Below are 12,711 nucleotides of genomic sequence, written 5' to 3' on the forward strand. Positions count from 1 at the left end.
AATTAGACAAGAAAATAGGTATTTATCACAAAACGCAAGTTAATAAGATTCTACGCTACGTATTAAGTGAAGCACAAATATTTACACTGTACAAATAACTTACTTTTTCCAACTAGGTACACTGAAGACATAAACATGACAACAAACACAGTTAGTTTTCTGCTTGAAGATATTTTATTGAGATTCGGTTATATGCAGAGCATTTGATTTGATTTTTAGCAAGTTTCTCAATAAAATATAAATAATTAACCAAAGCAACTAATCACTCCCATAAAAAAGCACTCGATGAATTTGAATGTTATATACATGGTATCTTAACTATATACATACAATATAACTAGAAATTTTTTTGAACAGACGTGAATATGTTAAAATGATCCCTTCGAAAAAATCTGATAAATAGTTGTACCATAAAAAAGAAGGGAAAAATGCTCACACATGTTAGTGTGGTGCTGCATTCAGTGCATTAATTTGGTACTGTTAGTACCATTTAAAAGGTACCTTTCTCTGCATAGACCCGATCCTTGACTTTTGGGACCCAGAAGTTGAAAGGAATATTCTAGATTGGACCACTCTTGTCTGCATAAGCTTTAAATACATACACACTAACTACTAGGTCACACTAGCATACTAGTAGATACTGGAGATGTCGGCAGATATCAAGACAGTTTGCATTCATGGGAAGAGGCATTCAAAGTGGGAATGGACTAGACATTCTTGTACAAAATGCAAAATAATAATCATGCAGGAGAAAGATGGTCGATAGAAAACACTCTGGATACCACTTCATATACCAGCGGTGATTATGATCCACGAACAGACATTTATTATTACGCGGCACAAATTTTACACTATAAGAAATTCATTTAAAAATTGAAAAAAGTTAATTTGAGTATGCATAGTGTTAAAAAACTAGTAACAGTATAATCTAGAATAAAAATCCTTCGCTCGCAACATTTGGAATTGAAGTTTTGTTTTAACTGATAAAATTTTAATTGTTATTTTAAATGGCTTTAATTGTTTTAAATTATAACTTGAAATATGTGATCATTTAATTTCGTATATTAACACAGAAGCTTTAAAATCAAACTGTCTTGATCTCATTGTGATTTTAAAAGACAACTCAACATTTTATTGTTATTGAGACATTTCGAAGCTTTCAATAAAGTTTTAGCACACTTTTTGTTTAAAATAAGCACAATGCGTTTATTAAAAACAAATTCGAATTAGAAAAATAATGGACTATTCAAAACATAAGCTTAAATTTGTGTCTGTTAATTGTGTTTAACTTACCCAACAGTAATTGGTTGGCGGTTGATGTCCACATTATCAGGCACTGAACATGTATTAGTCGCATAATATTCCTTTACAGCAGCAGGAGTAATTATAAGCTCGTTACTAATATGTGACGGAGCTACATAAAAATAATTAAAGATGAATGCTACATTTCAGTTGTAGTTGCTTACCCATAGAATTCCTATACTCATTTTTTTCGTCGTGTGTCACATCCATTCGCATCGAATCGTCTCCAAGTGATTTCATATCATCAACTGTCATGTACTTGTATTGTTGCTGATCACCAAGTATTGGATCATCACCTAAATAACAGAATGTGGTGATTACAATTTTTTAGAAGCTGATGAAATACATAAACATTCACATTTTTCAGAAGAAATTGTTACCCCCCATTTAGTTACTCTTTTCCATTTTGTTTACAATAGGAAAAGTTATTTAAACAATTAAAAATTGTATACAATGAAATGTATAAGAAATAAAAATATTCTCTTAGACAATGAAATGTATACATATGTAACAAATGAAGCAAATTGATTTACAAAGGTGGCAACTACGATCCCTTTTAATCAATACAACGAATATAATCAATAAAAGAATTATATTACATAAAATACAATACTGGGTGATTCTAAAATAAGTTTGGAAAAAAACCGGTAATTGGTGATCATAGTCGTAGACAAAAAAAATCTTATAAAAGTTTTTTCGTTTTCGAGATACAAATGATTAAGAATTTCGTCAAAATTGCTATGTAGTACAGGGTTATTATAAATGATTGTCCCATCGTAGGTGGCTGTGTGCTATACTTTAGGTGCGCCGCTACGCCCACTAGTTGTGACAAACATTTATAATGACCCCGTAGTAGTAGTAAGCAAAGATAAAAAGTGCCCGTCAGTCGCTAACGTGACATTACTCTTTTCGATCATTTCTATAGAAACATTTACAAAGCAGTGTGATTGCACCTACGACTTTATTGTGGAGTTGATGTAACAATGGTTGCTAATGAAGTTAACAAATTCGGACAAATTTTCCCTATTAATAGGCGTCGAAAATACAAGGATATGGGGTAATTTCCATCCTTTTGATTTCACTCCCAAAAGTCACTTACGCAGAATTATTTTGGTGTCACGAATACTCCACATTTTTTTTTTTCAAACTTATTTCAGAATCACTCTGTATACAGATCATGCAAAGATTACTTGAATATCAAAACATCTAAAATTTTCGCCTGAAACTTTTTGATATTTTTCTTGAATAACTTTCAGTCAATGAATGGAACACACAATAAGCATGCAATGGGTTTAGGGTTCCGTTTATGAAGAAAAATGCATTTAGAGGGAAGTACATACGTAGAATGCTACAGATTATTATTTATCTTAAGCAAATTAGATCAACACAACATCTGTGTTCAGTTTTACTCAACTTATTTTTGCAAGGAATATATAGGGTGATATAGAATTAGCATCATAATATGTAAATCATAGTATTTATTTTCCATAAGTGAATAAATCGAAAATGTGGTTAAACATTTTAAATTCATAAAGTCCAATTTAACTTAATTCCATCCCGAACAAGACGCTTCTGGAAGCTCTTATAAATCAAAACATTAACAGCCGCAAAAACGCTTTAAAAACAGAAAGTCACAAAACCTTACTATCAATGAAATATGTACAGTTAATTTCAAAATTATAGAGTACACCTAATTTTCTACAGTGTGAAATGCACTTACATTTCTTATCAATGGTCAATGTCAATTGAGAAACAAAATCTAACCGAAAACGTGAAAGTACTCATTCTTTTCAAATTAGAAGAAGGGTGGTCGATCCTACATAAAAAATTTGACGTTCAAATTTCAAAAAGGCATCTTTACATGGGGAAAAACTGTAATAAATCGATTTCTTGATTTTTGAGGTTTACTCTATAATGTTGAAATTAACTGTAACACTTTAAATATACAAAAGCCACAAAAACGCGTAAGAATACTATGAATAAAAACCAAAAACTTTTTGCACCTTTTTTGCGTTGCATTGTTTCTTCCTAAAGAGGTATCAGTGGCGTACTCAACTTTTGTATGGCATTTACATGGCATTTCTCTCCTCATGCGGATGTATAGCGCATAACTGAATGCAGATCATGGAATATGAAGATTTTTTTTTTTGCTTTGGCCTTTCGTTAACGTGCAAGAGCTTTTGGAAGTTACAACTAAACTACCTGTAAAACTAAATGATCCTGTTATTGATGTGGGCACATAATTATATGTGTCAACTTTCAAAGGTACAGATCCAAAAATTCCTTTCACGAATACATTTGAAATCCGTTTCTTCGTCAGTGTTAAATATGATGAAATTCGGTGTGGGGGAGTAGTTTTCAAACGCAGCAACATTGCTAACATATCATGGAAACGAAAAAAAAAACACCTTCATAAAATAAATGTCAATGAAATTGTGACAGTTTTCAAAATGAGTTTTACCGCTGATGAATATTGTAACATATATTTAGCTCTTGGTGCCACAGAAAATATCGAGACATTTAGCTGCACAGACACACACTATGCGTTTTCTTAACGGAAGGCATCCCAGTGTGAATGTTATTAGGCGTTTTGACCAACGACTGAGAGAAAAAAAAAGTTGCCATGACAACTACATATTTTTAGTTACTTATTGCGTTGCTGCCATGTTCATTTTCTCTTTCTGAGAGGTTTTTCTTTAACCGAAAGCTGCAGAACAGTTTTTGCTACAAAATCGGGGTCTATGTTATGGTATGCTATGCTATTAATACTAAAACGCCTGTTCGTCCTTTTGACACACCCGATATACCACGAGACTGAAGTGCGTTTTCATCCCTCGTGTAATTATTTCCCTCGCTGTTCTCGTGCAATAAACTTACATACAGTGCAGTGGCGGCTCGTCAGGGTAGGCAAGGTAGGCGCCGCCTACCCAGACTTTGCCAAAGATATAAATTTATTCAAGTTAAAATTTATTAATAAATGTAATTTTTAATTTTTGTTTGTCTACATTATCGAATATTTTATCCATTGGCAGCGCGCAATGAGCGAATGAATCTCCGCTAATAACTTTGCACTGTCTACCAATACTTTGGCTTGAATCATGTGTGCTACGCTATCGTAAGCGAGGGCAGGCGACTGCACGCCTAAGCTAAATTTCATCTGAATTTTGCGAACGTGAGAGATTACCCTCTCTCTCTCTTTTCTCTTTACACTGTGTCAGAGTGAAATTGACGTGAGGGCAGAATATGTCAATATAGCGTTTAGAAGGCAACTGGATCGGTTGCCTTTGCGGCTTTCGCACCGATTCGTTTTCTACCTAGTCTGGGGCGCATGAGTTGTTGCTTCATTTTCTTCAAAATTCAGATGATTTTACAGGTGTTATAATAAGTGAATTTTCATTTATGAAGGATAGACATTTACAAAAAGTAGGTAGGTAACTTGGTATTGTTAACTTGTATAAACCCTGTGACAAATTTAATCAAGGAAAGAAATAAAATCAACTTACTTTTCATTAATAAGCAAACTTGTAACTATTAGTATTATTATAAGTTACTGAATAGTAGTTTTGTAAACATATAATTTTTGTGACCAAAAACATTAATTAATATCTCCTGGTGTCAAATTATGTACATAGCCCGTTCGTTAGAAACTTTCTGATTTCCCAAAATCGTATTAATATGAAAATTGGTGGGCGACTATAATCGACTGCTCCAAGCTCAAATAAAATATTTTCAAAATGGCGACACTTCCGGAAATCGACGTCATCTTTGTTTTTTTTTAATAGAAAGGCCCCATTTTAATTATAAATTTGGATTCTACGTTAAATTTTGAGTTTAGAACGTCCTTTTGTTAACACTTATCTGTCATCGTTTTTGACCCACGTCATCTTCTTCTCTAAAAAGCAGGGTTACATGGCTTCATTAAAAAATATATATATCTCCTGAACCATCGCAAATAAATAATTGTTTTTTGTTTATCGAATTCCTGAAGGTTTGGTCGATCTTTTGCGCTATTAGTGACATTTTTTTAATGTTTCATTCGCCGACTGCAATTTTCAAATTTATGTATTGCCGCCTACCCACACGAAGAGGTTACAAGCCGCCACTGATACAGTGACTGCCAAAACTTTGGAATAATGTAAATCCATATTTTCTTTACCCTTCAGGTCAACTTTTTTTTTTAAGAAATTTTTTCCAATAATTTTTCGACCTTTCCGTTTGATCCATTAAAAACGAAAACTAGTGAAATTCCAAATTTACACAGCAAATTCCATAAAAACTAATTTCTTTAACTGAACTAAAACTAACAATACACCTATCTCCAATAGGTATAGATAAACAGCGATGCATTAACACTACCTTACGAGTACCTACTTGTGTTTCTTATAAGAATGTAAACTTCAATTAAAATAACAAATGATTATTGGAGTATAACAGAAAAAATAATAATCGAATATGATAATTATAAAATAACATGCGAATAACGATTTGCAAATAATATCGGAAAACAAATATAATTTACTAATTATGTATTTAACAAGAATGATAACGGGCAAGGAAAAAAAACAAAAATTATGTGATTCTTAATTTTCAATGCTTCTAACACAATACATAATAAGTAATCGCGAGAAACTCGAAGCGATATAAAATTTTAGAAATAAAAAATATAAAAAATTAAAAAAAAATACAATCAAAGAAAAAATTATTAAACCCCAAATTCAGCGTATCAATTATTGTAGGTACATTTACGACACTCTATAAATGAATTTACCTTGTAGTTGAAACTTGCGACTGTATATCTTATTGAACTGTTTAACAAGCAACTTGATTAGAAAATGTTTTTAATAAAACTGACTACTTATCGCATTGTGGTATTGCGTCATGGATAATGATATGTGAAACATTCACGAAATCTTTGACCAAAATATTATTAAACATAATCAGAGGGCCTAGACTTGATGAAACCTATAAATTGAGTTGTTGGCACGAATTCTTGAAAAAAAAAACACAATCAAAGGAAAAGATCACATTAGCGATTAATTTAACATGGATTAAATTCCTTATAAAAAGAACACCTTAAACTAAACTAATACATTTTATGAAAATTAAATAAAAAATTGTTCCGAGTTGACTACACTTTTGCGAGATTTTTTAAAATTTCATAGCTCTGAGATTATAGGTTATTGTTTTACTTTATTTATTATATATGTTTAAAATTATGCTGTTATTAAAATTTGTGGATTTGACACAATGGATGAACAACACATTCAGGAATCAAAATCTGGGCAGAACACTGTCACCAGTAGCAATGCAAAAACAATTAACTATGGGGGTGAATTCTTACAAAATGTAATATTTTTGGAATTATTTTATTTTTCTTACAAACTCATAATTCAATGTACCTTAATTAATTTTTTGCCTACCTACCATTTCTTGTAAACACTAAGTGCTTTACCTATTTCTTTATGAAGGGCAAAAAATAAATACCAAGAATAAGAAGCGACGCGCCGACAAAATTATTACTTACAGTCCATTTAAGTATGTGCTACCTTTTGCCGCTTTTTCACACCCCATATCCTATACACGTCCAATACACAAAGTAGTACATATATGAGTACCTATTTTTGAATCCATAACTTTTTGTTCATATAACATTATACAGGGTATTTCTGAAATACGTGTGTTAATTTTAACCAGTGGTAGAACGCGCCAAATCATGGAACTTTTCTCTATAAAAATTTTTACGAAAAAGCAATACAAATTGATTTAAAATTTGGAATAAATTAATCATCAAAGTGTATACCCGCCTATGGGCTCTGCAATGGGTAAGGGCGAAAATTTTCTGTTGTGATAGAAACAGTGCTTTGTTAAAAAGTTCCATTGTTATAGAAAAAAGTAAATAATCAAAATTTAGATTCTCATGGTTACAAAAAATAGAAAACTAGTTAATAACACACAATGACTCGTTTGGTAAAAATTGTGGGGCAAAAAATCTTGGAATATTCTTACGAATTTTACAAAATGTTATAGAGAAAAGTTTCATAAATTGGCGAGTTCTTTCACTGGTTAAAATTAACACACGTATTTTAGAAACACCCTGCATACTGACTTCCATAAAAAATGAAACACCTAGAACCTGTTGACCATTTTTATTAATATTATCACTGTGAGAACTAAATGATGAGAATATGAAGGTTTCTCCGGTCAAGAAGATTGTCACCTAAGAGTTATTGCTTTAAGGAACAGATTTCCAGCAACCAGAAGTTTTGGCAACGACTGGGGGGAGGCTATAGGACGTGGATCTCTATATTGTCGATCGAAAGATAAGATCGTTTAGTTCAAATTCTTACCAGCGAATATTAACCCTACCCTTGACTGGAAAAAGTCGTACTCGCAGACTAGAATGGTGGAACCAGTATAGTAACTAGATGCAAGAATAGCATTAGATGGCGTTCAGTGATGTATCGCGTTTTCGGTAAATGAGCCACGAGGGCCGAAAAAAGGTGAGACGCCGCTGTAGAGAATGACGAAACTTGCAGTTCGCTCTTGAAGGCCACAGTGCCCTTACCCAGGGAGTCCTGGATTAGCGGACTGCATGCCAGGGCAGTAAGTCCTCTTTGATTTTCATTCTTGGCAATTTAAATGTTGGTCACTACGTTACCGAGGTGTGACGCCAGGTTGCAATCTTCAGAGGTAAAATAACCCTATCTTTCAGCAAAACAACACGAACCCTCATTCGCAATGATGACCACAACATTCCTATAGACGCTAACGTAACAGTGTTGCCGTGGCCTTCTCGTTTCCCAGATTTATCGTAAATTGAACATGTCTAGAACATGATTGGCGTTCAGTTGAATATTTTCCTGACGGCTCCAAGGAGCTTGGTGCAATTTCGATGAGACATTACAGAAGCTTGGGATGAAAAATCTCAGGCTTACATAGACCATCTCCTAGGGAGAATGACTCGTCGAATAAATGACTGTACCAGGAACCGCGGTGTAGCTACTCATTATTAACGCCTTTTGTTAACATTATTTTTTCATGAAACTTTCATCAATTGTTAACCGCAAAACAATATAGCTTTTGTGAAAATGTTAGTAAAATTGGTGAAGAGTTTCTCAGTATTTCTGTTTTTTATGGATATCAGTATATTTTTCGGAACCATTCCTGTTCAATAGGACAACGGCTCGCCGTTTTGCTTGTAGGTCTGCACAAAACTCTAAGAATATACACTTACATACAGGTTGTCTTAAAGAAAACGGCCCACGCTATAACTTTGCTATTGATGACCCAAATGAAAAAAAATATACAGGAAATAAAATGGCTCTAAAACAGTACAAACCTGAGTGAGCATATTATACTTTTTATACCATCTACCCGTTCATGGACAATGGGCAACTTTTATTTTTCAAATGGTAATCTATAAATTTTTTTATTTATTCTGTTAGTTTTTTGAAGTGAAACTTTTTATGGGAGGGTTCTGAAATTCTGATTCGCAACCATTTTGTGTGACGAAAAGTGGTGGGGTTAAACACTGTCGGGTCGAGTGAGAGAAGTGTCTCGCACAACGGTTGCGCCAATATTTCTATCTCAATTTCCGAGAAAAAAAGGAAAATATGTTGCATCAAAATTTCATAAACGAAAATTTGTTGGTAGTGAATTGGACTTCACATAAATATCAATTTTACGCACGTCTCATGTTGCATACTTGATTTTTCAAAACTAAAATTATATTAGAAATTAGTCTTTAACCAAATAGGGCTGAACCCCAGAAAATGAAAATTTAAATCGAGAATTTTTTATCTTCTACAAGAGTCGTTTCACCTATCCGGGGACACACTGTAGTACATATTTATAAGTTGAAAGACTTTTACGTACGGTTTCTGCGCTAACTATCATTTCAGTCAACATTTCCCCAAAGTGAAACGATATCAATATTTTGAGGAAAAGGAACTGAAGAGTAATTGCATGGTTTCTTATCATGAATCATACAACTCATTATTGAATAATAATAAGTGATAATATAAGACAATACCAACAGAAACAACAAGGACAACAATAACTACCATATCCACAGTTAAAACGTAAGCTATAAGAAGCTACAATGTGTTAGATAGATAGGGACTTACGTGTGTAGGTCATGTGTCCCTGGTAGAAGGGTAGATAGACGTGCTGAGCATGCGTTGGTCGACCGTAAGCCATGGGCGGTTCGTCCACTCCGCCTGCATGCAACAACCACCACCACCCTTAGCGCCTTTACGCCTTTTTGTATTTCCCATATTCACATGACCCTCAATTAATATATACCCACCCGAAAAAAATACCAACTTTGCCACAATATCGTTTAGTTTAGTAAATGAACATTAATTACGAGTAAATACTACTGGCAAAATAACCAAAATGAGAGCTTGAAAATGAAAAACAAAACAGGTAATGCAAAAGTTCCATTATTCCTTTGATATTAAGATCACGTTTGTAAAGATTTCAGTCGATTAAGACAAAAAAAAAAAAAAAAAAATATCTGATAAACATGTATACAAAAGAAAATATTTGCTTCTAATTAGGTAATGAAAATTCAAGGTCTTGTCAATAAACTTTTGCAAAACCAGATTAACATTAACTAAAAACACGACAATGCTTTTAATCTAAAATAAATACATTGTTAATTTCCTGCGTTATGAAACGTTTTAACAAGAGCAAATAACTGAATAGGTATATATAACAGAAAGCCAACAACAACAAACAGAAAGCAAAAATTACTAACCTCCTTCATCTTCAGAATCTGACATGAACGTTTCCTGCATTGCTTCAGGGGCCATTACTTTGTACTTTTCTTCAATATTTACTGTTGTCGTCGTCGTAATATTAGTTTCAGTAACAACTTTCAGCTCTTCAACTACGCTGATGTATCCTAATTTATTTGCAATACCTAAAGCAGTTTGTCCGTTCTAAAATCAAAAGTACGTCATAAATATGTACTTTCAACGCACAATGTGACTTAATGTTACTTACATTTGTCACTGCATTCGGATTTGCTTTGTTTTTCAACAGCAAATTAATAACTAAAACGTGGCCCTGTTGAGCTGCTTGGTGCAGGGGTGTGTACCCAGCGCTAGTTATTGGATTCACCTCAGCACCTTGTTCTATGAGCAACCGCACCATATTTACGTGACCATGGTGGCAAGCTACGTGAAGTGGAGTGTATCCAGCTTTAGTTTGTACATCTTTTTGTGCGCCTGCTCTCAGTAATAAGTGGGCAACGGCCGCTCTATCTTCTTGAGCGCACAGATGCAACGGTGTTAATCCATTCTGGACAAACAACGGTTAAGCAGCATTTAAGACACACTTTAGAAGGAATACCGAAGCAGAAGATATGTACTTTCGTTTAATTGGAGTATTTTCACTTACCTTTGCTGCGTGATTAGGATCGGCTTGATGTTCCAGCAACAAAGAAGACATATCTGAATGACCCTCTTGAGCACTTAGATGTAGCGGTGTAAAACCAGCTTTAGATTCAGCATCTGCTTGAGCGCCATATTCCAACAATGTTGTGGCAATGTCCATCTGATTAAAAATATTTTTTATGTTTTAAACTCATTAGATTTATTTACTCAATACCTGATTTTTACGAGCAGCAATGTGTAACGGCGTATGACCGTTCTTCGCGACTGCATGTGGAGAAGCACCTTTATCCAACAACAACAAAGCAACAGGCTGATGATCATAATGAGCGGCTACGTGTAGAGGTGTAACTCCATTTTTCCCTTGTGCATCAGCGGGAGCATCTCTTTGTAACAGTAATCTCGCTACGTTTAAGTGCCCATACTTGGCAGCCAAATGTAACGGAGTGAAGCCTTTTTTTGTTGTTGCAGTCAGATCAGCGCCGTTGTCAAGCAAAACAGAGGCAACCTACATATAAAAAAAACCGATTTTATCCCGCCCAAATTTTATTTTAGTACAATTACTTCTTCTTGTCCTTCTTTTGCTGCTATGTGCAACGGCGTGTACAGATCTTTTGTCGTGGCGTGAGGCTGAGCACCATGTTGCAGAAGTAACATAACGATATCAACATTTCCAAGTCTGGACGCTACATGGAGAGGTGTTTGTTCTTCTCTGGCTTTAGCGTCAACAGCTGCACCATTTCTTAACAATATGCGAATAATATCGGTCTAAAATTAAAATATAAATTACAAACGTCATCAGGTAAGTTACCAGACAACTATCATATCAAGGCAAAAATAACAATAAAAAAAAATCCTGATTAGTGATCGATCACATATCTTCAGCAATTATTATTTGCAAATTAATTATCGTATTGGTAAAATAATTCCCGGTTGAAAGCCACTTACTTAAAGAGAATAACTGTGGGTAATAATAATTCTCAGAACGTACGTTGACGAATTATGTAATCAACAGTTATACGATTTGTATAACGTTTATTTCGCTCTTGACACTATTTGTTACGATTCCAAAACAAAGAATGATGCACTTTATACATTACTGCTTTCTTTACCTGATTAGCTCTAGCCGCTAAATGTAGAGGAGTTTCCCCTCGTACAGTTGGAATGTCTGGACTAGCATCATGTTGGAGTAAGTAGATCACAATGTTCATGCACCCCATAAAACTGGCAACATGGAGAGGTGTTAAGCCACTCTCCGTTGTAGCACCTATACCTGTTTTCATTTATTCGAATCAGCATTAATTTCTTTCAATCAATAATATAATAACTTACTTGCACCGTGTTTCAACAGAAGTTCCACCATTTTGATTCTATTTTTCTTGCAAGCAATGTGTAAAGGTGTAAAACCGTTCAAAGCTCTAGCGTTTGGATCGGCACCGCGGTCCAGTAGTAATTTTGCTACTCTAACGTGTCCACAGTGGGCTGCTACATGAAGGGCAGTCAGATAGTCAACGGTCACTTCATCTACTGGAGCACCGTGATACAACAAAATTCTAGCTGCGTCAACGTGTTCACCCTGAGCTGCCATGTGAAGAGGCGCTAATCCATTCTACAAAACGAAAACATGATCTTCAGGTGTAAATTAATTTTATACAAAGCATTTACCTTCGTTTTAGCATGCATAGGTGCGCCATTTTCTAACAACATATCTACCACTAAATCGTGACCAGACCGAGCGGCACAGTGTAAAGGAGTGAGTCCATCTCGCGTTTTTGCTTGAATATCAGCACCTTTAGCCACCAATAAAGTGACCATGTTAATTTTACCCCATTTGCTAGCTACGTGTAACGGGGTGATATTATGTTTCGCTGCGTAATTAACATCAGCTCCCTTGTCATATAATAACGATGCTACTTTATCGTTTCCGTAATGAGCCGCTATATGCAGTGGTGTAAAACCGCTTTTAGACGTTATGTCCGGATTATGTTCGTTCTAAAACGTTAGTCACATG

The 12,711-nt window shown here is 34.4% G+C and overlaps 2 protein-coding genes across 7 annotated transcripts in view; both read right to left on the bottom strand.

Annotated features, from left to right (window-relative positions):
• The window catches only part of LOC138122437 (ankyrin-3-like), a 67,257-nt gene that overhangs the window by 13,420 nt on the left and 41,126 nt on the right, over positions 1-12,711 (bottom strand). For 4 of the 6 annotated variants that reach the window (XM_069036701.1, XM_069036696.1, XM_069036700.1 and 1 more), the window contains 12 exons: positions 12,366-12,692; positions 12,033-12,309; positions 11,813-11,973; positions 11,265-11,468; positions 10,918-11,208; positions 10,708-10,863; positions 10,312-10,608; positions 10,064-10,247; positions 9,429-9,521; positions 1,467-1,598; positions 1,294-1,414; positions 502-588 (listed from right to left, as the gene is read on the bottom strand). In XM_069036701.1, coding sequence (XP_068892802.1) covers positions 502-588; positions 1,294-1,414; positions 1,467-1,598; positions 9,429-9,521; positions 10,064-10,247; positions 10,312-10,608; positions 10,708-10,863; positions 10,918-11,208; positions 11,265-11,468; positions 11,813-11,973; positions 12,033-12,309; positions 12,366-12,692 — 2,330 coding nt within the window. The remainder of the gene's footprint in view (positions 1-501; positions 589-1,293; positions 1,415-1,466; positions 1,599-9,428; positions 9,522-10,063; positions 10,248-10,311; positions 10,609-10,707; positions 10,864-10,917; positions 11,209-11,264; positions 11,469-11,812; positions 11,974-12,032; positions 12,310-12,365; positions 12,693-12,711) is intronic. The other 2 variants (XM_069036698.1, XM_069036697.1) reach the window with 2 other exon arrangements.
• Positions 10,111-12,711, bottom strand: part of RpS24 (ribosomal protein S24) — an 84,528-nt gene continuing 81,927 nt past the window's right edge. Inside the window, exon 4 of the mRNA XM_069036719.1 lies at positions 10,111-10,120. Coding sequence (XP_068892820.1) covers positions 10,118-10,120 — 3 coding nt within the window. The 3' untranslated portion in view covers positions 10,111-10,117. The remainder of the gene's footprint in view (positions 10,121-12,711) is intronic.

This window comes from Tenebrio molitor, chromosome 1 (assembly GCF_963966145.1).
Source record: "Tenebrio molitor chromosome 1, icTenMoli1.1, whole genome shotgun sequence".
NCBI classification, from domain to species: domain Eukaryota; kingdom Metazoa; phylum Arthropoda; class Insecta; order Coleoptera; family Tenebrionidae; genus Tenebrio; species Tenebrio molitor.